Here is a 27,281-nt window from a genome sequence, read left to right as displayed (position 1 = left end):
TAGTTCTGGGAAAATAAGAATCTAAATGGGGAAGAGGAGCAAAGGGGATGCAGGTACACATCACAAAGTAGCAACGCAGGTTAGGAAGGCCATTTAAAAAAAAAAAAGCAAGCCAGGCACTGGGGTGCATCTCTAGAGGGGTTGACTTGAGAAGCAGAGAAGTTATGTTAAACTTGTATAGAACCTTGGAGTTACTGTGCACAGTTCTGGTCTCCATATTATTTGAGCGATAAGGGAGTAAAGGGTTATGGGGAGCGCGCAGGTAAGTGGAGCTGAGTCCATGATCAAATCAGCCATGATCTTATTGAACGGCGGAGCAGGCTCAGGGGGCCAAATGGCCGACTCCTGCTCCTATTTCTTACGTTCTTAATATAAAAAGGATTATAGAGGCTCTGGAGAAAATGATTTACTATAATGATACCAGAGCTGAGATGGTACTACAGTATCAAGAAAGACAGGCTGGGCTGTGGCAAATTTCTCTAGATTAGAGAAGACTGAGGGGTGACTTAATTAGAGATCTATAAGATAATGAAAGACTTTGATATGGTAGACATAGAGAAGACGTTTCCACTTGTGGAGGAGACCAAAACTAGGGGCATCAATATAAGAGAGTCACTAATAAATCCAATGGGGAATTCAGGGGAAACTTCTTTACCCAGAGAGCGGTGAGAATGTGGAACTCGCTGCCACAGGGAGGGGTTGAGGCGAATAGTATCGATGCATTTAAGGGGAAGCTGGATAAACAATGAGGGAGAAAGGAATAGAGGATATGTTGATGGGGTTCGATGAAGAGGAGGTTCAGGCAGAGCCGAAACACAAGCATGGACCTGTTGGGCAGAATGCTGTAGACGCGATGTAACCTGAATTCTAGTAGAACAAGTGGATGAGCAGAAAAGAATGACTAAAATGCACAATATCAATACTTGGCAGGCAGGCTGCATGGGGAACTTTCCAATCCACAGGGAATGTCATGCTCATCGCTTTCCGGGAGGTTCGTGTGTGTGTGATTCTGGCCGTTTGTTTCCCCGTAGACGAGAGCGGCAGTGCTGCCGAGGAGAACGATGAACCAGAGGGAAGGAGGCGGGTGATAGATGAAGGCAGCAGTACGGCGCAGAGGCGGCCCAGGAAGCGGAAACGGTCCGTGTGTGAGGAGGAAGAGCAGGGGTCAGAGACGGGCTCGGAGGGAGACGCCAGCAGCAAAACCAAATCCTTCCGAGAGAGACACTTCAAAGGTAAAGAAAGAGAGATTTGCATTTATGTAGCGCCATTCATGACCACCGGACGTCTCGAGGCACTTTACAGCCAATGAAGCACTTTTCAAGTGTAGGCACTGTTGTAATGTGGGAAATGCGGCAACCAATTTGCGCACAGCAAGCTCCCACAAACAGCAATGTGATAATGACCGGAGAAACTGTTTTTGTTAAAGACCGAAAGGACTTGCATTTATATGGCGCCTTTCACATCCTGAGGATGGTCCCAAAGCACTTTGTAGCCATTGAAGTACATTTGGACTTGTCGGAAACGCAGCAGCCAATTTGTGCACAGCAAGGTCCCTCAAATAGCAACGGGAGAACGACTGGATAATCTGTTGGTTGAGGAGTAAATATTGGCCCCAAGATACCGGGGAGAGCTCCCCTTGCGTTCTTCAAAATAGTGCCATGGGATCTTTTACGTCCCGCCTTAGAGGTTTAACCTCTTGGTTTAACGTCTTGTCCAAAAGACGGCACCTCCGACATTGCAGTGCTCCCTCAGCACTGCACTGGGAGTGTCAGCCTAGATTATGTGCTCAAGTCCCTGGGGTGGGACTCGAACCCAAGACCTTCTGACTCAGAGGTGAGAGAGTGCTACTCGCTGATGTATGGCGGACACCTCAGTGTGTGTGTGTGAGCGTATGTGCGTGTACCTCAGGTGTGTGCGTACGTGAGTGTACCTTGAGTGTGTGCGTACGTGAGTGTACCTTGAGTGTGTGCGTACGTGAGTGTACCTTGAGTGTGTGCGTACGTGAGTGTACCTTGAGTGTGTGCGTAAATGCGTGTACCTTGAGTGTGTGCATACGTGAGTGTACCTTGAGTGAGTGCGTGCGCCGGTGCGTGTACCTCGAGTGCGTGCATGTGCCTTCAGTACATATCTGGTTGTGTGTGTGTATGTATCTTGGTCTGTGCACTAAATAACTTGCATTTACATTGGGCGTCTTTGAAATTTTCGTTTCTTTTGTTTGTTTTTAAACGGTGCGTGCCAGTTGACGTCCAGGAAGGAATGGAACATCTGTACAAGACTCACATCTGCCCCGAATGCAAGCGCTGCTTCAAGAAGCGAACCCACTTGGTCGAGCACCTCCACCTGCACTTCCCGGACCCCAGCCTTCAGTGCCCCCACTGTCAGAAGTTCTTCACCAGCAAGGGCAAGCTGAAGGTGCACCTGATGCGGGAGCTGGGCGAGAAGAGCCACCACTGCCCGCTGTGCGACTACAGCGCGGTGGAGCGCAACTCGCTGAACCGCCACATGGCCAGCATGCACGAGAACACCACCAATTTCTACTCGGACGTGTACTCGTGCCCGGCGTGCGAGGAGAAGTTCACTGTCAGCAACGCGCTCAAGGAGCACATGAAGAGCCACAAGGAGGAGCGGCGGCCCCTGGCCTGCTTCAAGGGGGGCTGCGGCTACACAGCGGAGGAGCGCAAGGACTTCCTGCGCCACCTGAAGGAGGCGCATGGCGCCCGGGCGGTGGAGTGCCGCTACCGCACCTGCGGCTCGCTCTTCGGCACGGAGGCGGGCATGGAGGCCCACCGCCGCACCCACTACGCCTTCCACTGCGACCACTGCGACTTCGTCTGCTCCAACAAGCACGCCTTCCGCCGCCACAAGCGCCGGGGCCACCCGGGCAGCGAGGAGCTGGCCTGCCGCTTCTGCCCGTACAAGACCTTCAACCCGGTGGAGTTCAACGACCACGTGGGCAAGATGCACGCCAACGAGAAGATCCATAAGTGTGGCGAGTGCGACTTCGCCACGGCGCACAAGCGGGTCCTCAACCGGCACGTCCTCCTCCACACAGGTCAGTGATCGTAACCGGAGCACGCGGGGCGAGGGGCTGCTGCGGCAGGGACACCTCCCTGGGCACATGGAGCTTTACTCTGTATCTAACCCCGTGCTGTACCTGCCCTGGGAGTGTTTGATGGGACAGTGTAGAGGGAGCTTTACTCTGTATCTAACCCCCTGTACCTGCCCTGGGAGTGTTTGATGGGACAGTGTAGAGGGAGCTTTACTCTGTATCTAACCACGTGCTGTACCTGCCCTGGGAGTGTTTGATGGGACAGTGTGGAGGGAGCTTTACTCTGTATCTAACCCCCTGTACCTGCCCTGGGAGTGTTTGATGGGACAGTGTAGAGGGAGCTTTACTCTGTATCTAACCACGTGCTGTACCTGCCCTGGGAGTGTTTGATGGGACAGTGTGGAGGGAGCTTTACTCTGTATCTAACCCCGTGCTGTCCCTGCCCTGGGAGTGTTTGATGGGACAGTGTAGAGGGAGCTTTACTCTGTATCTAACCCCCTGTACCTGCCCTGGGAGTGTTTGATGGGACAGTGTGGAGGGAGCTTTACTCTGTATCTAACCCCCTGTACCTGCCCTGGGAGTGTTTGATGGGACAGTGTAGAGGGAGCTTTACTCTGTATCTAACCCCGTGCTGTCCCTGCCCTGGGAGTGTTTGATGGGACAGTGTAAAGGGAGCTTTACTCTGTATCTAACCCATGCTGTACCTGCCCTGGGAGTGTTTGATGGGACAGTGTAGAGGGAGCTTTACTCTGTATCTAACCCCGTGCTGTACCTGTCCTGGGAGTGTTTGATGGGACAGTGTGGAGGGAGCTTTACTCTGTATCTAACCCCGTGCTGTCCCTGCCCTGGGAGTGTTTGATGGGACAGTGTAAAGGGAGCTTTACTCTGTATCTAACCCATGCTGTACCTGCCCTGGGAGTGTTTGATGGGACAGTGTAGAGGGAGCTTTACTCTGTATCTAACCCCGTGCTGTACCTGTCCTGGGAGTGTTTGATGGGACAGTGTGGAGGGAGCTTTACTCTGTATCTAACCCCCTGTACCTGCCCTGGGAGTGTTTGATGGGACAGTGTAGAGGGAGCTTTACTCTGTATCTAACCCCCTGTACCTGTCCTGGGAGTGTTTGATGGGACAGTGTAGAGGGGGATTTACTCTGTATCTAACCCGTGCTGTACCTGTCCTGGGAGTGTTTGATGGGACAGTGTAGAGGGAGCTTTACTCTGTATCTAACCCCGTGCTGTACCTGTCCTGGGAGTGTTTGATGGGACAGTGTGGAGGGAGCTTTACTCTGTATCTAACCCCCTGTACCTGCCCTGGGAGTGTTTGATGGGACAGTGTAGAGGGAGCTTTACTCTGTATCTAACCCCCTGTACCTGTCCTGGGAGTGTTTGATGGGACAGTGTAGAGGGGGATTTACTCTGTATCTAACCCGTGCTGTACCTGTCCTGGGAGTGTTTGATGGGACAGTGTAGAGGGAGCTTTACTCTGTATCTAACCCCGTGCTGCACCTGCCCTGGGAGTATTTGATGGGACAGTGTAGAGGGAGCTTTACTCTGTATCTAACCCCCTGTACCTGTCCTGGGAGTGTTTGATGGGACAGTGTAGAGGGAGCTTTACTCTGTATCTAACCCCGTGCTGTACCTGCCCTGGGAGTGTTTGATGGGACAGTGTAGAGGGAGCTTTACTCTGTATCTAACCCCGTGCTGTACCTGCCCTGGGAGTGTTTGATGGGACAGTGTAGAGGGAGCTTTACTCTGTATCTAACCCCATGCTGTACCTGCCCTGGGAGTGTTTGATGGGACAGTGTAGAGGGAGCTTTACTCAGTATCTAACCCCCTGTACCTGCCCTGGGAGTGTTTGATGGGACAGTGTAGAGGGAGCTTTACTCTGTATCTAACCCTGTGCTGTACCTGCCCTGGGAGTGTTTGATGGGACAGTGTAGAGGGAGCTTTACTCTGGATCTAACCCTGTGCTATACCTGCCCTGGGAGTGTTTGATGGGACAGTGTAGAGGGGGATTTACTCTGTAACTGCCCCTGCTTATCTTCGAATAGGGCGGTGGAATCCTTTACGTCCACCTGAGAGGGCGACAGGGCTTCGGTTTAATATCGCAGCCGAAAAACGGCACCTCTAACAGTGCAGCACTCCCTCAGTACTGGCATTGGGAATGTCGAGGTGCATGTGTGTGCTGAAGTCTCTGGAATAGGACTTGAACCCACAACATTCTGACTGTGAGGTGAGAGAGTGCTACCCACTGAGCCGCGGCTGACACTGGGTAGCAGTTAGTAGTGGGGGCCTCGGCTGATTTCTCTCCCTCTGCTGCCGCCTCTCTAGTTGAAGAGCAGCAATGCTAATTGTAGCCCAGTTGAGATCAGTAAGCCGAGCACAAACCAGGGATTGAATCTGGGCCCTCCTTGCCCATGGCAGCCTCCGTACCAGGCCAGTTGGTGCAACTCACTGGGCCATGGTGTGTTGTGTGAATGGCTGTTGAGAAGGAGCCTTGCACCAGTGCTCTGTCGTTGGGCTGTGTGTAGACTACTCATGCGTATTTCATGCCGCCGCCTTGGGCAGTCCCTCGGAGTCGAGGATGATTTGCTTCCACGTTAATGAGTTCTCAGGTGGCTGATGAGTCCAATGCGGGACCTACAGTCTCTGTCACGGGTGGGCAGACGGTGGTTAGAGGGACAGGTGGCTGGGTGCTCGATTTGCCATGTGCTCCCTCCGCTGTTTACGCTTGGCTTCCGCGTGCTCCCATCAAAGAGACTCAAAAGTGTTCGGCGCCTTCCCGGATGCTTCTCCTCCACTTTGGGCAGTCGTGGGCCAGGGATTCCCAGGTGTCGGTGGGAATGATGCGTTTTGAGGGTGTCCTTGAAACCTGGGACTCGCTTGCCGTGTCGGAGCTCTGAGTAGAGCGCTTGCTTTGGGAGTCTCGTATCAGGCACGCAGAGCTGATCAAGGGTGGTTAGTGCTTCGATGCTGGGGATGTTGGCCTGAGCAAGAACACTGACGTTGGTGCGTCTATCCTGCCAATGCATTTGCAGGATCTTGCGGTGGCAGCGCTGGTGGTACTTCTCTAGTGTTTTGAGGTGCCTCTGTACATAGTCCATGTCTCTGAGCCATACAGGCGGTATCACTACTGCCCTGTAGACCATGAGCTTGGTGCCGGGTTTGAGGTCCTGGTCTTCAAACACTCTCTTCCTCAGGCGACCGAAGGCTGCGCTGGCGCACTGAAGGCAGTGTTGGACCTCGTCGTCAGTGTCTACCCTTGTTGATAGTGGGCTCTCGACGTTATGCCTAGAAATGAGGGAGTTGGTTGAGCTTGTGGAAACTGCAAGTTAGATTGACTGAGAAAGTTGGATCATTCAGGCCTCACGAAAAAAGTACTCAGATTACAGAGAGGTTACGGCACAGAAACAGGCCATTTGGCCCAGCGGGTCCGTGCTGGGGCTTATGATCCACACGAGCCCCCTCCCACCCCTCTTCATCCAACCATCACCATATCCTTCTATTCCTTTCTCCCTCATGTATTTATCCAGCTTCCCCTTAAATGCATCTGTGCTAGTCGCCTCAACCCCTCCCTATGGTAGTGTTCAATATTCTCACCACTCTCTGGGTAAAGAAGTTTCTCCTGAATTCCCCATTGGATCATAGAATGGTTACCGCACGGAAGGAGGCCATTCGGCCCGTCGAGCCCGTGCCGGCTCTCTGCAAGAGCACCTCAGCCAGTCCCACTCCACTGCCCTTTCCCCATAGCCCTGCAAAAAAATATCAGGTATTTATCCAACTCCCTTTTGAAAGCCACACTTGAATCTGCCTCCACCACCCTTTCAGGCCGTGCATTCCAGATCCTAACCACTCGCTGCGTAAAAAGGTTTTTTTTTATGTCACCTTGGCAAAAGAATCACATCACCTCAGTGTTGTGTTTTCTATAGAAAAGTGTGCCAGGCTGTTTAATCTTTCCCGATAGTTATAATCTCATAGTTCTGGTATAATCCTTGTGAATCTTTTTTCCAACTTCTCAATTTGTCTAGATAGAGTGGATAGGAAGGACCTATTTCCCTTCGCAAGAGGGGTCAATAACCAGGAGGCATACATTTAAAATAATTTGTAGAAGGATTAGAGGGGATTTGAGGAGAACATTTTTCACCCAGAGGGTGGTGGGGGTCTGGAACTCACGGCCTGAAAGGGGGGTCGAGGCAGAAACCCTCACCACATTTAAAAAGTACTTGGATGTGCACCTGAAGTGCCGTAACCCACAGGGCTACGGACCCAGAGCTGGAAAGTGGGATTAGGCTGGGTAGCTCTTTGTCGGCCAGCGCGGACACAATGGGCCGAAAGGGGAGGGCTGCAGCGAGTTCTGCTGAGTTTAGTTAGGCCCACTGGGCCACCAGGGAGGGTTTCAGCTGGGCCAGTGGTCCAGTACCCAAGAGGGGATGCAGGCGGCCCGGCCAAACCCACGGCCACCATTGCCGGACCAAATTCAGAGTTGGCTGAATATTAAAATAAAATGGCGGCCGCAGCTGTGCGGCCTCCCTCTTTGGGGCGGATGTGCCACCCAGACGCAGGCAGCTTCCCGCCCGGAGAGCTGTCGGGGCCACCGACCAGCGGCTGATCCGCTCCCATGGGACAATTTCCCACGCGTCGATGCGTGGCCGATGGGGCGGGAACACCGCCATAAAAATAAAGCAATTGCTCAAATGTCGGCACCTCCGCCCCGACTGAATCCAGCCGAATCCCACTGTCCAGCTCTCGGTCCGTAGCCCTGCAGGTTACGGCACTTCAGATGCACATCCAAGTACTTTTTAAATGTGGTGAGGGTTTCTGCCTCTACCCCCCTTTCAGGCAGTAATGGCTCTTTAAAAAGTGAGTATTTTCGTCCCCCAGATGTCTGCACAGTAACTCTTAAGTGTAGTCTAACTAAGGCTCTTTACAAGTTTAAGGAGTGTTGGGAGCAAATGTTCCTGGGTCTAATTGTTATTTTTTGTGTTTTTTTTTGTTGGATTTAAATCCTCCTTTCTAGGCGAGAAGCCACATAAATGTGAACTCTGCGATTTCACCTGCAGGGATGTGGGTTACCTGTCGAAGCACATGCTCACGCACTCCGACGATAAGAACTACATGTGCACAGAGTGTGGTTACATCACCAAGTGGAAGCACTACCTTACGGTGCACATGCGCAAACACACCGGCGACCTCAGGTAACCCGCCTTCTGATGTGTGAGAATTTTATGCTGGTCAAAGGATGTCAGTCATCAGAGAAGGGACACCTTTCTATTTGGGATATCCAATGTTCTCATCAAATGTTCCCAGGGAAGGGACAACACGGGTTAGATACAGAGTAAAGCTCCCTCTACACTGTCCCATCAAACACTCCCAAGGCAGGTACAGCACGGGGTTAGATACAGAGTAAAGCTCACTCTACACTGTCCCATCAAACACTCCCAGGGCAGGTACAGGGGGTTAGATACAGAGTAAAGCTCACTCTACACTGTCCCATCAAACACTCCCAGGGCAGGTACAGGGGGTTAGATACAGAGTAAAGCTCCCTCTACACTGTCCCATCAAACACTCCCAAGGCAGGTACAGCACGGGGTTAGATACAGAGTAAAGCTCCATCTACACTGTCCCATCAAACACTCCCAGGGCAGGTACAGGGGGTTAGATACAGAGTAAAGCTCCCTCTACACTGTCCCATCAAACGCTCCCAGGGCAGGTACAGCACGGGTGCTTGGTATAAATGCCAGGACTGGGGAGGCCGAACACAGATGTATATGGAGCTTGGCCAGAAAGGGAGAGGGACATTCAGAGAAACATTGGTAGTTTAGATAATATTGATAAAGTAGAGAAAGGCTAGAAGGGATGCAACAGAAAGAGAACGGAGGCGGAGATATCAGCTGATGATGGCATCCCACCTGGAGACATCACCTTAAAACATGAGTGAGACCACAGCCGGAGTACTGCGCGCAATTCTGGTCACCACATTACAGGAAAGATGTGATTGCACGAGAGAGGGTACAGAGGAGATTTATGAGGATGTTGCCTAGATGGGAGAATTTTAGCTATGAGGAAAGATTGGATAGGCTGGGGTGGTTTTCTTTGAAACAGAGGAGGCTGAGGGGAGACCTTATTGAGACGTATAAAATTATGAGGTGCCTAGATAGAGTGGATAAGAAGGATCTATTTCCCTTAGCAGAGGGGGTCAATAACCAGGGGGCATAGATTTAAAGTAATTGGGGGGAGGTTTAGAGGGGATTTGAGGGGAAATGTCTTCACCCAAAGGATGGTGGGGGTCTGGAACTCAGTGCCTGAAAGGGGGGTAGAGGCAGAAACCCTCACTACATTTAAAAAGTACTTGGATGCACACAGGGCTACGGACCGAGAGTTGGAAAGTGGGATTAGGCTGGGCGGCTCTTTGTCGTCTGGCGCAGACACGATGGGCCGAAATGGCCTCCTTCCGTGCTGTAAATTTCCATGATTCTATGACGGCTGGGCATTGGTCCTCAACTGCACCCACGCCTTGAAACTGAATGCCCTGGCACTACACTACTGCTGTCTTTCTCTCTCGCAGGTACCATTGTAATCAGTGTTCATACCGCTGTCACCGCGCCGACCAGCTCAGCAGCCACAAGCTGCGGCACCAGGGCAAGTCGCTGATCTGTGAGGTGTGTGGCTTCGCGTGCAAGCGCAAGTACGAGCTGCAGAAGCACATGCAGGTGAAGCACTCCAAGGACTACCAGATGCCCCTCTACCAGTGCCAGTACTGCAGCTACCAGACGCGCTACAAGCAGGCCCTGCTGAACCACGAGAACTGCAAGCACACCAAGCACAAGGAGTTCCGCTGCGCCCTGTGTTCCTACCGGACGTTCAGCAACACCAGCCTCTTCTTCCACAAGCGCAAGGTCCACGGCTACGTGCCCGGCGATAAGGAGTGGCTGGAGAACTACGCCAAGGAGGAGCTGGCCATGAACTCGACCCACATCCTGCTGGGCTACGGCGACGCCAGCCTGCCGCTCTCCACCACAGTCCAGACAGAAACGGCGGCGGCACCTTCACAGAGCGGAGCGTGGCAGAAGAAGAGGGGCCCCGTGGCGGAGGAGAAGGTCCAGCAGCAGCGTGCCTTTGGAGCCCCTCCCTTCGGCGACGGGGGTCTCTCGCCACCCGCAGAGGCAGCGCAGAGCGGCGGCGTGCCGCAGCACCTGGCGTATTCGGCCGCTGCCGGCCAGGGCACCGCGGTCAGCACCGGTGAAGCCGGTGACTGCAGCGCGGAGGGAGATTTTCCCAAGCAGCTGGGCGGGAGCGGATCGCCGCTGGACCGGGTTTTCGAAGCCCAGCTGGGATTCCCCGGCCCCCCGGCGGATGACGCGGCAAAGCAGCTTTCCAGCTCCCAGCTGCCGGCCTTGGATTCCTGGGAACCGTGTGACACGGGCGCCATGTACCGGCACTTCGGGCTTCCCGCTTCAGACGATGCGCCGGCCGATGACGGCAACGACGAGGCCGACGGTGGGGAGCACGGCGAAGACGAGGAAGGCGGTGGCGCTGGGGACCACGTCGTGGGCGGTCAAGGAGAAGTGAGCCACAGCGTCGATGTCTTCGCCGACGAAGATGCGAGCGGCGGTGGCGGTGGCTATGAGCTCGCGGATAAAAACGAGCCAATCGGCGGGCCGGCCCAGCCGAAGGTCGAGGCCCCCACGAGCCTCGAGGCCGACGGGACCTGGGCGAGCGCGACAGAGCCTCTCGATGGAAGCCGGGGCGCGGCCGAACCGCCGGGCGCCGACACCGCGAGGCTGGACGGCCCCGACACCTCCGGCCGCCGGGCCGAAAGCCAGGAAGAGGCCCAGCTCTCGCGGTCCGAGTCCGAGATCAAGGCTCTGCGGAAGCAGGACAAGCAGCAGGCCCAGGCCTTGGTTCTGGAGGGCAGGGTGCAGATGCTGGTGGTGCAAACGGACGCCCAGGTCTTCAAGTGCGAGAGGTGCTCGTATGTGACCAGGAAGGAGAAGGCCATGGTGCTCCACACAAAGTCGGGCTGCCAGGGCAAGAAGTCCCCGCTGGTCTGCACAGCCTGCGGGGCCACCTTCAAGCAGCAGCGGGGACTCAACACCCATTTGCAAAAGAAGTGCCCCGTCATCGTAAAGAAGCACAAGCTCTATGTGCGGCAAGCCACGGTGTTGCAGCCCAGCGCCAGGCAGAAGGAGTTGAGCGCGGAGCCGGAGGCGCAGAGAGCGGGAGCGCCGCCCAGGAGGAGAAGCCAACGGGCCAGCGGGAACAAGCAGCGCGAGGCGAGCCCAGATCCGATTAAACCCGGTCGGCCGCACTCCAAGGCGGATCGCGGAGTCGGCGGAGAGCGGGCGGTCGAAGGCCTGACGTCTGACCCTGTCCCTCAGCGAGGCCACGCGGCCGGAGACACCCCGGCTGCTTGCAAGGAGGAAGAGTTCCGCGCAGAGGAGGAGGCCTTGGGTGGTGCTGCCCCGGCCCAGGAGGAGAATTCCCCATCGGCCCAGGGGGCAGAGACCCCGGCCGAGGTGGGCCGGTGTGAGGAGGCCCGGCGGGAATCGGGGGCCTGGAAGTTCCGGCACGACCAGGGCAAGTTCCACTGCGCCTCCTGCCCTTTCGTCTGCTCCAGCGAGTCGGCCATCGGCAGCCACGTGGCGGCCGGCTGCCCGGCGGCCCCCCGGCTGACCTGTGGCCTCTGCCCGCTGCTCTTTCACTCTGAGCGGGCGCTGAGGAACCACCAGGCCATCAAGCACACCGAGGAAGAGGAGCTGTCGGACCAGAGCGACCCGGCTGGGCCGTCCAGCGAGGACGAGGGGAGCCGGAGCCAGGACTCGGTGGGCGGCGGCGACGATTCCCCGGATAGCAGCGGCGACTCTGAGACGGAGGGCGGCGGCCCCAAGCAGCGGCGCTTCTCCTGCCCCTCCTGCCCCTTCAGCTGCTACCAGGAGCGGGCCATGGACACCCACGGCAAGAAGGGCTGCATGAAGGCCGGCGAGCTGCAGTGCGGCCTCTGCTCCTTCGTCTGCAAGTCGGCCGCCGCCCTCAAGCACCACGCCCGGCTGCACGGCAAGAAGTGCTGCCGCAAGAGGCCGCGCCTGGCCTGTCGGCTCTGCCCCTTCACCTGCAAGCAGGCCCGCTGCCTGACGCAGCACGTGGCCATCAAGCACGACGGCGTCAAGCCCTACAAGTGCCGCTACTGCGACTTCAGCACCACCCGACGCTACCGGCTGGACGCCCACGAGTCCCTGCACACCGGCGTGGGCCGGCTGGCCTGCGACGCCTGCCCCCAGACCTTCGGCACCGGCTCCAAGCTGCGCATCCACAAGCTGCGGGTCCACGAGAAGCGGCCCACCCACTTCTGCGCCCTCTGCGACTACAGCGGCTACAACCAGAACGACATCAGCCGCCACGTGGGCAGCTGCCACGCCGGCGAGCCCAGCGCCGCCTGCGGCCGCTGCGAGGCCCGCTTCAGCTCGGAGGGGGCGCTGAAGCAGCACTGCCTGCGGCGCCACGAGGCCCGGGTCTGCCACGGCTGCCCCTCCTGCGTCTTTGCCTGCCACAGCGAGTCCACCCTGCGCAGCCACGTCCAGCGCCAGCACCCGCTGCTGGAGTGCGGCGCCTGCAAGCTGCGCTTCGAGCGCCGCGAGCAGCTGGAGGAGCACAAGCGGGTCCACTTCAGCCACCGCTGCCCGCACTGCGGATTCGCCACCCGCGAGCGCCAGCAGCTCATCCAGCACCTGCTGGACACCCACGAGCGGCAGGGGGGGGAGGAGGAGGCGGCGGAGGACGAGGAGGAAGGGGCGGGGGCGCGGGCCGGCGACGAGGAGGGCGGCAAGCCCTTCCGCTGCCCCTTCTGCGACTTTGCCTGCCGCCACCAGATGGTGTTCGACTACCACATGAAGGCCCACGGCGGCACGCGGCTCTACAAGTGCACCGACTGCGACTACACCACCAAAAACCGGCAGAAGATCACCTGGCACATCCGCATTCACACCGGCGAGAAGCCCTACAAGTGCCACCTGTGCAGCTACGCCTGCGCCGATCCGTCGCGCTTAAAGGTGAGCGGGGCAGGGGGGGGGGGGGTCTGCGCTATGCACGCGGCACGCCACACGCCGAGAAAAGGTGATCTTATCAAACCGTATAAGATTATGAGGGGGCTCGACAAGGTGGATGAAGAGAGGATGTTTCCACTGATGGGGGAGACTAGAACTAGGGGGCATGGTCTTAGAATAAGGGGCCGCCCGTTTAAAACTGACAGGGTTGTAAATCTGTGGAATTCGCTGCCTCAGAGAGCTGTGGAAACCGGGATATTGAATAAATTTAAGACACAATTAGACAGTTTCTTAACCAATAAGGGAATAAGGGGTTATGGGGAGCGGGCGGGGAAGTGGACCTGAGTCCATGATCAGATCAGCCATGATCGTATTAAATGGTGGAGCAAGCTCGAGGGGCCATATGGCCTACTCCTGCTCCTATTTCTTATGTTCTTATGAGTCCCATCAACCCATCGCCCGCTGTGCTCACTGACGACAATGTTCCCCTTCATTCATTGGGGGTGCACGGCACCTTTAACTCCGTACAGTTTTGGTCTCCGTATTTAAGGAGGGATATACTTGCATGGAGGCAGTTCAGAGAGGCATTATATAAATAGAAACATAGAAAATAGGTGCAGGAGTAGACCATTCAGCCCTTTGAGCCTGCACCACCATTCAATAAGATCATGGCTGATCATTCACCTCAGTACCCCATTCCTGCTTTCTCTCCATACCCCTTGATCCCTTTAACCGTAAGGGCCATATCAAACTCCCTCTTGAATATATCCAATGAACTGGCATCAACAACTCTCTGCGGTAGGGAATTCCACAGGTTAACAACTCTGAGTGAAGAAATTTCTCCTCATCTCAGTCCTAAATGGCATACCCCTTATCCTTAGATGTGACCCCTGGTTCTGGACTCCCCCAACATCGGGAACATTCTACCCGCATCTAACCTGTCCAGTCCCATCAGAATTTTATATGTTTCTATGAGATCCCCTTTCATCCTTCTAAACTCCAGTGTATAAAGGCCCAGTTGATCCTGTCTCTCCTCATATGTCAGTCCAGCAATCCCGGGAATCAGTCTGGTTACAGATTATCTGGTCATTATCACATTGTTGTGTGTGGGAACTTGCTGTGTGCAAACTGGCTTCCGCGTTTCCCACATTACAACAGTGACTGCACTCCAAAAGTACTTCCTTGGCTGTAAAGCGTTTTGGGATGTCCGCTGGTTATGAAAGACACTATAGAATTGCATGTTTTTTTTTTCTTCACGTGCTTCCAGAAGGAGGAACAGCACTCTGTGAGGCGATTCTGTTCCCTGACAACAGGAGGATCCCTCAGCCAGTGACAAAAGCGCATGGCAGTTCTTGGGTACCTATTTCATTAGCTCTGCATATTTTATTTTATATTTTTATTCTCCTCTGTGTCATGGCCAATATTCATCCCTTAATGGGAAAGCGGGTTGTATAGAGGACACAGAGAGGCTGCAAAGAGATTTAGATAGGTTAATCGAATGGGCTAAGCTTTGGTAGATGGAATACAATGTTGGAAAGTGTGAGGTCATCCACCTTGGGAAAAAAAACAGTAAAAGGGAATATTATTTGAATGGGGAGAAATTACAACATGCTGAGGTGCAGAGGGACCTGGGGGTCCTTGTGCATGAATCCCAAAAAGTTAGTTTGCAGGTGCAGCAGGTAATCAGGAAGGCGAATGGAATGTTGGCCTTCATTGCGAGAGGGATGGAGTACAAAAGCAGGGAGGTCCTGCTGCAACTGTATAGGGTATTGGTAAGGCCGCACCTGGAGTACTGCGTGCAGTTTTGGTCACCATACTTAAGGAAGGATATACTGGCTTTGGAGGGGGTACAGAGACGATTCACTAGGCTGATTCCGGAGATGAGGGGGTTACCTTATGATGATAGATTGAGCAGACTGGGTCTTTACTCGTTGGAGTTCAGAAGGATGAGGGGTGATCTTATAGAAATATTTAAAATAATGAAAGGGATAGACTAGAGGCGGAGAGGTTGTTTCCACTGGTAGGGGAGACTAGAACTAGGGGACACAGCCTCAAAATACGGGGGAGCCAATTTAAAACTGAGTTGAGAAGGAATTTCTTCTCCCAGAGGGTTGTGAATCTGTGGAATTCTCTGCCCAAGGAAGCAGTTGAGGCTAGCTCATTGAATGTATTCAAGTCACAGATAGATAGATTTTTAACCAATAAGGGAATTAAGGGTTACGGGGAGCGGGCGGGTAAGTGGAGCTGAGTCCACGGCCAGATCAGCCATGATCTTGTTGAATGGCGGAGCAGGCTCGAGGGGCTAGATGGCCTACTCCTGTTCCTAATTCTTATGTTCTTAATCAACTGATCGTTTATTTCATTGCTGTTTGTAGGAGCTTGCTATGTGAATAATAGCTGCTGCATTTCTGACATTACAACAGTTACTACACTTTAAAAAGTACTTCATTGGCTGTAAAGCGGCTTTGGACGTTCTGAAGTCTTTCTTTCTCTGTACTATCCCGTCAAACACTCCCAGGGCAGGTACAGCACGGGGTTAGATACAGAGTAAAGCTCCCTCTACACTGTCCCATCAAACACTCCCAGGACAGGTACAGGGGGTTAGATAGAGAGTAAAGCTCCCTCTACACTGTCCCATCAAACACTCCCAGGGCAGGTACAGCACAGGTTAGATACAGAGTAAGGCTTTTATTGTGTATTAAAATCCTTCTTTTCCCATTTTCTGGATCCCCAGTGAATTTTTATTTTTTATCTGCTTGTCCTCCGAGTGCTGCAGTAATTCACTGACTCACTTCTTGCCCCATTATCTCATTTCATGATTTGAAAATGATCTTGATCTGAGAATGATTAACTTGCTCCCTGTTCGAGACTGTCAATAATTGTTCAGAGTGCACAATATGTACCTGGAATCATACAGACCCATCTGTACTTTAACATTCGATGTCGATAGTGGGTGCCAGATTGATCCAGTGTAGAATCAGCGAAGCAATTTAGATAATGGAAGGAATCAGCTATGTTTTGGTCTTCACAACAAGCCTAGGAATCATGCCAGGGAAATTTTAACTAGTAAAATAAGTAAGTGTTGCTTTGTGTAGTGCTTTTCAGGAAATCCCTAAACACTCCATAGCCAGTGCCCTAGCCAACACTGGTCCGACAACCAACGCCACCAGAAACAGATTAACTGGACATTCTTAAAAAAAAAAAACGCGGTTGCTAATTCGTACACTGCAATCTCCCACAAGCAGCAATGTGATAATGACCAGGTAACCTGCATTAGTGATATTGAACAGGATACCGGGGATAGCTCCCACTGCTCTTCTTCAAAATAGTGGCTGCGGGATCTTGTATGTCCGACTGAGAGAGCAGACGGGGCCTCGGCTTAACGTCTCATTCGAAAACTGGAATCTCTGACAGTGCGGCACTCTCTTGGTACTGCCACTGGGTGTGTCAGCCTAGATTTTTGTGCTCAAGTCTCAGGAGTTGGATTTGAACGCACAATCTTCTGACTCAGCGGCGAGAGAGAGTGCGACCCACTGAGCCACGGCTGACACAGACCGGGTATCCGTCCCTAAATGACATTAGGGAACCAGTCACAACAGTCCGACATCAGAAATAGGAGCAGGAGTCGGCCATTCGGCCCCTCGAGCCTGCTCCGCCATTCAGTAAGATCATGGCTGATCTTATTGACCTCATCTCCACACAGAAAAATCTAGGCTGACACTCCCAATGCAGTGCTGAGGGAGCGCTGCACTGTCAGAGGTGCCGTCTTTCGGATGAGAAGTTAAACCGAGGTCTTGTCTGCTCTCTCAAATAAGAAACAGGAGCAGGAGTCGGCCATTTGGCCCCTCGAGCCTGCTCCACCATTTAATAAGATCATGGCTGATCTGATCATGGACTCAGCTCCACTTCCCTGCCCACTCCCCATAACCCTTTACTCCCTTATATTTCAAAAATCTGTCTATTTCCACCTTAAATAAATTCAATGACCCAGCTTCCACAGTTCTCTGAGGTAGAGAATTCCAAAGATTCACGACCCTCTGAGAGAAGAAATTCCTCCTCATTTCTGTTTTAAATGGGCGACCCCTTATTCTGAAACTATGAGCCCTAGTTCTAGATTCCCCCACGAGTGGAAACATCCTCTCTGCATCTACCCTGTCAAGCCCCCTCAGAATCTTATATCTTTCAATAAGATCACCTCTAAGTCTTCAAAACTCAAGAGTATAGACCCAACCTGCTCATATGACGACCCCTTCATCTCGGGAATCAACCTCGTGAACCTTCTCTGAACTGCCTCCAGTGCAAATATATCCTTCCTTAAATACGGAGACCAAAACTGCATGCAGTAGTCCAGGTGTGGCCTTACCAACACCAACAGTTGTACCAGGACTTCCCTGCTGTTATTCTCAATCCCCCTTGCTATAAAAGCCAACATTCCATTTGTCTTCCTAATTACTTGCTGTACCTGCATACTAACTTGTGTTTTATGTACAAGGACCCCCAGATCCCTCTGTACCACTGCATTTTGTAATCTCTCCATTTAAATAATAATTTGCTTTTTTTTTCCTACCAAAGTTGATAACCTCACATTTTCCCACATTATACTCCAAATTTTTGCCCACTCACTTAGCCTGTCTCTATCCCTTTGTAGATTCTTTGCGTCCTCCTCACACATTGCTTTCCCACCTATCTTTGTATCATCAGCAAACTTGGCTACATTACACTCGGTCCCTTCATCCAAGTCATCAATATAGATTGTAAATAGTTGAGGCTCCAGCCCACTAGTTATAGTTTGCCAACCTGAAAATTACCCATTTGTCCCGACTCTCTGTTTTCTGTTAGCATGGATAGAGGATTGGCTAACTAATATATTACCCCCACCCCGTCAGCTCTTGTCTTGTGCAGTAACCTTTTATGTGCCACCTTATTGAATGCTTTCTAGAAATCCAAGTACACAACATCTACTGGTTCCCCTTTATCCACCCTGCTCGTTACATCCTCAAAGAACTCCAGCACATTTGTCAAACATGATTTCCCTTTCATTAAAACCATGCTGACTCTGCTTGACTGCATTTATGGTTTTCTAAATGTCCTGCTACTACTTCCTTAATGATGGACTCCAGCATTTTCCCAGTGACAGATGTGTAAGGCTAACCGGTCTATAATTTCCTCCTTTCTTTCTCCCTTCTTTCTTAAATAGGGGTGTTACATTTGCGGTTTTCCAGTCTGCTGGGACCTCTCCAGAATCCAGGGAATTTTGGTAGATTACAACCAATGTATCCACTATCTCTGCAGCCACTTCTTTTAAGACCCTAGGATGCAGGCCATCCGGTCCAGGGGACTTGTCTGCCTTTAGTCCCATTAGTTTGCCTCGTACTTTTTCTCTCATGACAGTGATTGTTTTAATTACCCCCTCCCTATAGCCCCTTTGATTATCAATTATTGGGGTGCTTTTAGTGTCTTCTACCATACAAAATATTTGTTCAAAGTCTCCGTCATTTCCCTGGTCCCATTATTAATTCCCCAGTCTCATCCTCTAAAGGACCAACGTTTACTTTAGCTACTCTCTTTTTATATACCTGTAGATGCTCTTACTGTCACTCTTTATATTTCTTGCTAGTTTACTCTCATAAGCTATCTTCTCTCTCTATCATTTTTTTAGTCATCCTCTGCTGGTTTCTAAAAATTTCCCAATCCTCTGGCTACCACTGTTCTTCACAACATTGCATGCCTTTGTTTTCAATTTGATACCATACTTTACTTCCTTAGTTAGCCCCGGATGGTTCATCCTTCTCTTAGTCTTTTTTTTTTTCACTGCGATATATCTTTGCTGAGAGTTACGAAATATCTCCTTAAATGTTTGCCACTGCTTTCCTACAGTCTTACAGTATCCACCGGAGAGCAGGAATTTTTCAGATTCTTACAACAGGTCCTGTTGACAGTGCAAAGTCTGAAGGAACATTGCGCGCGAGATTGAATGGTAAATTTGGGAATCGAAGCAGGTCTTATTTAATGCACAGATGCTGAGATTTAGTTTTTGATGCCAACCTTCGGTTCTTCATTGAAATTCCAACAGAGACTGATGGACTGTCAGTCCCTGCTCCCATCACTGCTACAGGGTGACTCACACACGGAAAGAGGGACACACACCCAGGGAGGGTTAATAAAACGGAGTAACTATTTGGACTAAGTCTCCCTTCTGCGCATGTGTTTCCCGACGTATGCACAGAAGCGAGAGTTAGGATAAATATCACCGACTCTGCCCCCCCAGCGCAATTCCCACGAACCCTTTTCTGTGCATGCGTCCCAATACCACGTTGTCTCCGATCCATCTGGCATCCGCCAAGCCTCGAGCCACCCGCAGCGCCACAAGCATCTGCTTTGTTGGGGCGGGGGAAAAGAGAGAGAGCTTGGGGGGGGGGAAAGAGAGAGAGCTTGGGGGGAAAAGAGAGAGAGCTTGGGGGGGAAGAGAGAGAGAGAGAGCTTGGGGGGGGGGGGGGGAAGAGAGAGAGAGTTTGGTGGGGGGGGCGGGGAAGAGAGAGCTTCAGGGGGAAGAGAGAGAGAGCTGGGGGGCGGGGGGGGAGAGAGAAAGAGTGAGCTTGGGGGGGCTACAGAGAGAGAGAGAGAGCGCTTTGAGGGGGGGAGGAGAGAGAGAGAGAGCTTTGGGGGGGAGAGAGAAAGAGCGAGATAGAGCTTGCAGGGGGTGGGGACATAGAAATTAGGTGCAGCAGCAGGCCATTCGGCCCTTCGAGCCTGCACCGCCATTCAGTAAGATCATGGCTGATCGATCATCCTCAGTACCCCTTTCCTGCTTTCTCTCCATACCCCCTGATCCCTTTGGCCATAAGGCCCATATCGAACTCCCTTTTGAATATATCGAACGAACTGGCCTCAACAACTTTCTGCGGGTTCCACAGGTTAACCACTCTCTGAGTGAAGAAGTTTCTCCTCATTTCAGTCCTAAATGGCTTACCTCTTATCCTTAGACTGTGACCCCTGGTTCTGGAACTCCCCAGCAATGGGAACATTCTTCCTGCCTCTAACCTGTCCAATCCTGTCAGAATTTTATATGTTTCTATGAGATCCCATCTCACTCTTCTAAACTCCAGTGGATACAAGCCCAGTTGATCCAGTCTCTCCTCATATGTCAGTCCTGCCATCCCGGGAATCAATCTGATGAACCTTCGCTGTACTCCCTCAATAGCAAGAATGTCCTTCCTCAGATTAGGAGACCAAAACTGAACACAATATTCCAGGTGTGGCCTCACCAAGGCCCTGTACAACTGTAGTAAGACCTCCCTGCTACTATACTCAAATCCTCTCGCTGTAAAGGCCAACATGCCATTTGCTTTATTCACCACCTCCTGTACCTGCATGCCAAACTTGAATGACTGGTGTACCATGACACCCAGGTCTCGTTGCACCTCCCCTTTTCCTAATCTTTCACCATTCAGATAGTATTCTGCCTTCGTGTTTTTGCCACCAAATGGATAATCTCACATTTATCCACATTATACTGCATCTGCCATGCATTTTCCCACTCTCCTAACCTGTCCAAGTCAGGGGGAGAGAGAGTGCCTGGGGGGGGCGGGGGGGGTCGTTGCGGAATTGTAGGGGAGAGAGGGAACTGGGGGAAGATGGATCACGTTCTTCCTACCCCCTGGTGCGTGAAAGCTCCGTGCATGTGTTACAAGGGATGTCGTTTGGGTGGATGAAATCCAGAAGTCATGACACTGTCACTATTCACTTTAAACCCATAAGCCTGTTAACAACCCACACACAATGCCCCATCTATGGCAGGCAGGCGATTCGGTACGGTCTTGCGCTTGGGTAAGGGACTTCGGTTGGAACTAAGTGGCGTTTGGGGAGATCTATCCACAGTGGCCTCTGAAGTCAAAATGGATCGAATTACAAATGGGAAAGTCGATCAGAACTTGGGCTGTGCGGTTCCAGTTACACATTGCAGCGGAACTTCAGGGTGTGGCTTATCCTCCAAGGGGACCAATCAGCAATAGGTCATGTGAAAATGGAGAATCAATCAGAGAAACGGCTGCAATTTAGTTAGTACAATGGATTTCAGCTTTTCACTGGTGATAGAAGGGGAGGCTGTTTTATTTGTTAATGTATTTTCTAGTAGGTGGGGACAACACACAGGTAATTCAGAGGGCAATTGCAGCGAAGAGGGCGACGTCATCAAGGTCCAGGTCGGAGATTGGAGCATAGGCAAGTACAGCAGGAGCGGCAAGTGATCATGGAGCGATGTGATCAGGGCCCAGAAGGGCCGGGGGCCCAGAAGAGCCGAGGGCCCAGGGGCAGCACAGGCCCAGCCCACACTGCGATATGTGTGCGCACTGGGTCTGTGCAGCAGAGCTGGTCTCCAGTCGTCCTGGTTAACCCTTGCCACTGGACCAAGACCTAGCTCTGTCAAGCCCTGTGTGGTGACTGGTGTGCAACGGTCACCCCACGTTTAAAAAAAATCCACGCACAGGCATCTTCCACCCTTCAGGACGTAGTTCGGGATCCATAATATTAGGTCCTTCATTGAAACACCTGTGAACTCATCCCTTTTTGGCGTGGAAGCAAGTCATCCTAGTTTCGAAGGACGGCCTATGATGATGACAGTCTTGCCCTTTACTATATTTTCCCAGTCCACTTTAACCAACTCTGCCTTCATACCTTTGTAATTACCTTTTATTTAAAGTTCAGGACACTAGTTTGAGAACTAGCTTTCTCACCCTCGAACTGAATGTGAAATTCTACCATGCTATGATCACTCTTCCCAAGAGCATCCTTCACTACGAGATCATTCATTAATCCAGACTCATTACACATTACCAGATCTAAAATAGTCTGCTCCCTGGTTGGTTCCACATGTATTGTTCCAAAAAAAACATCCCGAATACACCCTATGAACTCTTCCTCCAGGCTACCATTGCCAATTTTATTAGTCCAATCAATATGGAGATTAAAATTGCCCATGACTATTGCCGTACCTTCCTTACAAGCCTCCATTATTTCTTGATTTATACTCTATCCTGCAGTGTGGCTACTGTTAGGGAACCTATAGACCACTCCCACCCGTGACATTCCCTTATTATTCCTTCTCTCCACCCAAACTGATTCTACATCTTAGATCTTCTGAGCCAATATCATTTCTCACTACTGCACTGATCTCATCCCTTATTAACAGAGCTACCCCACCTCCATTTCATTTCTGCCTATTCTTACGAAATGGCAAATACCCCTGAATTTTCAGTTCCCATCCTTGGTCACCTAGCAACCACGTCTCTGTAATGGCAATCCGATCATACCCATTTATTTCTACTCGTCTAGTTACGAATGCTGCGTACATTCAGATATACAGCTTTTAATTTTGACTTGTGTGTATACGCTCTGTCCCTTCCTGTCACACTGGTTATCATTAACCCTATTGTTACCCTGCACTTTTGCCTTCCCCTTTCTCGTTTTACATTTCCGCTCACTGGATCCTTCCCCCGCCTCCCCACTATTTAATTTAAAGCCCTACCTACAGCTCTAGTTATTTGATTCGCCTGGCCCCAGCCTGGTTCAAGTGAAGCCCGTCCCAATGGAACAGCTCCCTCTTATCCAAGTACTGGTGCCAGTACCTATGAATTGAAACCCATTTCTCCCACACCAATCTTTGAGCCACGCGTTCATCTCTCTGATCTTATTTACCCTATGCAAATTTGCTCGTGGTTCTGCTTTTTAATTTAGCCCCTAGCTGTTCATACACCCTCAGCAGAACCTCTTTCTATGTCATTGGTACCTACATGGACCACGACAACTGGATCTTCCCCCTCTCATTCCAAGTTCCTCTCCAGCCCAGAGTAGATATCCTTAACCCTGGCACCGGTCAAGCAACACAGCCTTCGGGACTCACGCTCTCAGCTGCAGAGAACAGTATCTAACTCTCTAACTATAGTTTGATTCTGTCTTCACGAAGGAAGACACAAATAACTTTCCGGAAATACTAAGGGACCGAGGGTCTAGTGAGAAGGAGGAACTGAAGGAAATCCTTATTAGGCGGGAAATTGTGTTAGGGAAATTGATGGGATTGAAGGCCGATAAATCCCTGGGGCCTGATAGTTTGCATCCCAGAGGAGTCAAGGAAGTAGCCCGAGAAATACTGAATGCATTGGTGATCATTTTCCAACAATCTATCGACTCTGGATCGGTTCCTATGAACTGGAGGGTAGCTAATGTAACACCACTTTTTAAGAAGGGAGGGAGAGAGAAGGCGGTAATTATAGACCGGTTAGCCTGACATCAGTAGTGGGGAAAATGTTGGAATCAATTATTAAAGATGAAATAGCAGCACATTTGGAAAGCAGTGACAGGATCGGTCCAAGTCAGCATGGATTTATGAAAGGGAAATCATGCTTGACAAACTTCTGGAATTTTTTGAGGATGTAACTAGTAGAGTGGACAAGGGAGAACTAGTGAATGTGGTGTATTTGGACTTTCAAAAGGCTTTTGACAAGGTCCCACACAAGAGATTGGTGTGCAAAATTAAAGCACATGGTATTGAGGGTAATATACTGACGTGGATAGAGAACTGGTTGGCAGACAGGAAGCAGAGAGTCGAAATAAACGGGTCCTTTTCAGAATAGCGTGGAGTGCCGCAGGGCTCAGTGCTGGGACCCCAGCTCTTTACAATTTACATTAATGATTTGGATGAAGGAATTGAGTGTAATATCTCCAAGTTTGCAGATGACACTAAATTGGGTGGCGGTGTGAGCTGTGAGGGGGATGCTAAGAGGCTGCAGGGTGACTTGGACAGGTTAGGTGAGTGGGCAAATACATGGCAGATGCAGTATAATGTGGATAAATGTGAGGTGATCAACTTTGGGGGCAAAAACGCGAAGACAGCATAGTATCTGAATGGCGGCAGATTAGGAAAAGGGGAAGTGCAACGAGACCTGGGTGTCATGGTTCATCAGTCATTGAAAGTTGGCATGCAGGTACAGCAGGCGGTGAAGAAGGCAAATGGTATGTTGGCCTTCATAGCTAGGGGATTTGAGTATCGGAGCAGGGAGGTCTTACTGCAGTTGTACAGGACCTTGGTGAGGCCTCACCTGGAATATTGTGTTCAGTTTTGGTCTCCTAATCTGAGGAAGGACGTTCTTGCTATTGAGAGAATGCAGCAAAGGTTCACCAGACTGACTCCTGGGATGGCTGGACTGACATATGAGGAGAGACTGGATCAACTGGGCCTTTATACATTGGAGTTTAGAAGGATGAGAGGGGATCTCATAGAAACATACAAGATTCTGACGGGACAAGTTAGATGCGGGTAGAATGTTCCCGATGTTGGGGAACTCCAGAACCAGGGGACACAGTCTTAGGATAAGGGGTAGGCCATTTAGGGCTGAGATGAGGAGAAACTTCTTCACTCAGAGAGTTGTTAACCTGTGGAATTCCCTGCTGCAGAGAGTTGTTGATGCCAGTTCATTGGATATATTCAAGAGGGAGTTAGATATGGCCCTTATGGCTAAAGGGATCAAGGGGTATGGAGAGAAAGCAGGAAAGGGGTACTGAGGGAATGATCAGCCATGATCTTATTGAATGACGGTGCAGGCTCGAAGGGCCGAATGGCCTACTCCTGCACCTATTTTCTATGTTTCTACCATGGTGCTGTGGTCAGTTTGCTCATCCTCCCTTGCAGTCCCTGTTCTCATTTAAACAGGGAGCAAGAACCTCGAACCTGTTGGGACAAGTGCAAGGGCTGAGGCTCCTCAATTGCTACCTCCTGGGTCCCCCATACCTGTCTCGCTCATAGTCACAGGGACCAAATTTGAATGAATCTAAGGAGTGTGACTGCCTCCTGGAACACAGCGCCCAGGTAACTCTCCCCCTCCCTGATGTGCCGCAGTGTCTGCAGCTCGGACCCCAGCTCATCAACGTGGAGCCAAAGTCCCTCAAGCTGCAGATGTGGTCGCGATGGACCTTAATCGGGCCAACCAGCTCCCACATGCAGCAGCAGAAACACGTCGCCTGCCCTGCCATCTCTAATGTATTTAATTAATTATGTTTTGAAAGATTAGATTTTTAATCCCAGCTCTTAATCTAAACCAATGTCCGAGAAAAAAAGACTGACCAATCAAAAACGGATGTAAAAGATCCCATGGCACTATCTCGAGTTCTCCCCGGTGTCCTGGCCAATATTTATCCCTCTGTCAACATGACAAAAACAGATTATCTGGTCATTATCACATTGCTGTTTATGGGAGCTTACTGTGCGCAAATTGGCTGCCGCGTTTCCCACCTTACAACATTGACTACACTCCAAAAAGTACTTCATTGGGTGTAAAGTGCTTTGCGAATCCGGTGGTCATGAAAGGCGCTATATAAATCCTAGTCTTTTTCCTCACCCGATCCACATATCCCTCGAGTCCCTTTTACCGATGCCATCCTTTTATTTCGAGATTTTTTAACTGTGCACTGACTCCCCCAATCCCCACCCATTGTTATCATCATCGTAGGCATCCCTTGAAATTGAGGAAGACTTGCTTCCGCTCTAAAAGTGAGTTCTCAGGTAACTGAACAGTCCAATACAAGAATTACAGTCCCTGTCACAGGTGGGACAGACAGTGGTTGAGGGAAGGGGAGGGTGGAACTGGTTTGCCGCACGCTCCTTCCGCTGCCTGCGCTTGGTTTCTGCATGCTCTCGGCGATGAGACTCGAGGTGCTCAGCGCCCTCCCGGATGCACTTCCTCCACTTAGGGCGGTCTTTGGCCAGGGACTCCCAGGTGTCGGTGGGGATGTTGCACTTTATCAGGGAGGCTTTAAGGGTGTCCCTGTAACGTTTCCTCTGCCCACCTTGGGCTGGCTTGCCGTGTAGGAGTTCCGAGTAGATCTCACTGTCTAGGATTTAACGGCGAGTAATGCGCACCCATAGGACTGTACCTCGGAGAGAGTTGTCTGACGGCTTCCGAAAAGAAGGGGGTGGGGAAATTGGCGCAGAGAAACCAAGCTGATGTTGAAAGCTTTATCTCCCTCCCTCCGCCCCAGCGCGCTGTTTGCACGGTTGTGTGTGGTTTCATCTTGTGATTATTGCAGGATAGTGAGCGCACCAGATGAGTCTGCGGGATCTTATCTTTTATCTCTATACCGTTGCAAAGAAAAGACGTTTTTTTTAAAAAACGACTTGTGTTTGCATTGCATCCGGTCGCATCACTCAAATACCTCAAAGCGTTTTACCCCTCCCATGATATACTTCTGAAGTGCAGTGACTGTTGTTATGGAGACTAGTTAGACAGCTATTTACGTAGAATTGCATAAGATTAAATAGTGCTAGTGTTTATGCTCCACACGAGCCTTCTCCCACCCTACCTCATCTCACCTGATCTACATATCCTTCTAATCCTTTCCCCCTCATGTATTTATCCAGCTTCCCCTTAAAGTTATCTCTGCCATTCGCCTCAACTACTCCCTGTGGTAGCCAGTTCCACTAGATGCGATATGTGTGCGCACTAGGTCCGTGCAGCAGAGCAGGTCTCCAGTCGTCTTGGTTAACCCTTGCCACTGGTCCAAGACCTCGCTCTGTCAAGCCCGTGTGGTGGCTGGTGTGCAACGGTCACCCCACGTTAAACAATCCACCCACAGGGATCTTCCACCCTTAGTTCAGGATCTGGAATATTAGGTCCTTCATTGAAACACCTGTGAACTCATCCCTTTTTGGCGTGGAAGCAAGTCATCCTCGCTTCGAGGGACTGCCTATGATGATATTTTTTAATAATTCACGGGATGTGGGCGTCGCTGCAAGGCCAGCATTTATTGCCCATCCTTAGTTATCCCTTGAGAAGGTGGTGGTGAGCTGCCTTGAACCTCTGCAGTCCATGTGGTGAAGGTGCTCCCACAGTGCTGTTAGGGAGGGAGTTCTAGGACTTTGACCCAGCAACGATGAAGGAACGGCCGATATAATTCCAAGTCGGAATAGTGTGTGACTTGAAGGTGGTGGTGTTCCCATGCGACAGCTGCCTTTGTCCTAGGCAGTAGAGGTTGCGGGTTTGGGAGGTGCTGCCGAAGAAGCCTTGGCGAGTTGCTGCAGTGCATCTTGTAGATGGTACACACTGCAGCCACGGTGCGTCGGTGGTGGAAGAAATGAAGATTTAAGGTAGTGAATGGGGTGCCAATCAAGCGGGACCAAATTGTCGTGTCCTACACTCGTCTGTC

The 27,281-nt window shown here is 51.4% G+C and overlaps 1 protein-coding gene across 2 annotated transcripts in view; it reads left to right on the top strand.

Moving 5' to 3' along the window:
- znf142 (zinc finger protein 142) overlaps positions 1-27,281 on the top strand; it is a 62,446-nt gene that overhangs the window by 31,065 nt on the left and 4,100 nt on the right. For both annotated transcript variants that reach the window (XM_070875148.1, XM_070875147.1), the window contains 4 exons: positions 1,032-1,232; positions 2,240-3,052; positions 8,066-8,243; positions 9,614-13,094. In XM_070875148.1, the coding sequence (XP_070731249.1) occupies positions 1,032-1,232; positions 2,240-3,052; positions 8,066-8,243; positions 9,614-13,094 (4,673 nt within the window). The remainder of the gene's footprint in view (positions 1-1,031; positions 1,233-2,239; positions 3,053-8,065; positions 8,244-9,613; positions 13,095-27,281) is intronic.

The sequence above is a fragment of the Pristiophorus japonicus genome, chromosome 3, assembly GCF_044704955.1.
Source record: "Pristiophorus japonicus isolate sPriJap1 chromosome 3, sPriJap1.hap1, whole genome shotgun sequence".
NCBI classification, from domain to species: domain Eukaryota; kingdom Metazoa; phylum Chordata; class Chondrichthyes; family Pristiophoridae; genus Pristiophorus; species Pristiophorus japonicus.
Note: the sequence above shows the minus strand (reverse complement) of the source record. Positions and strands in the feature narration are given on the sequence as shown.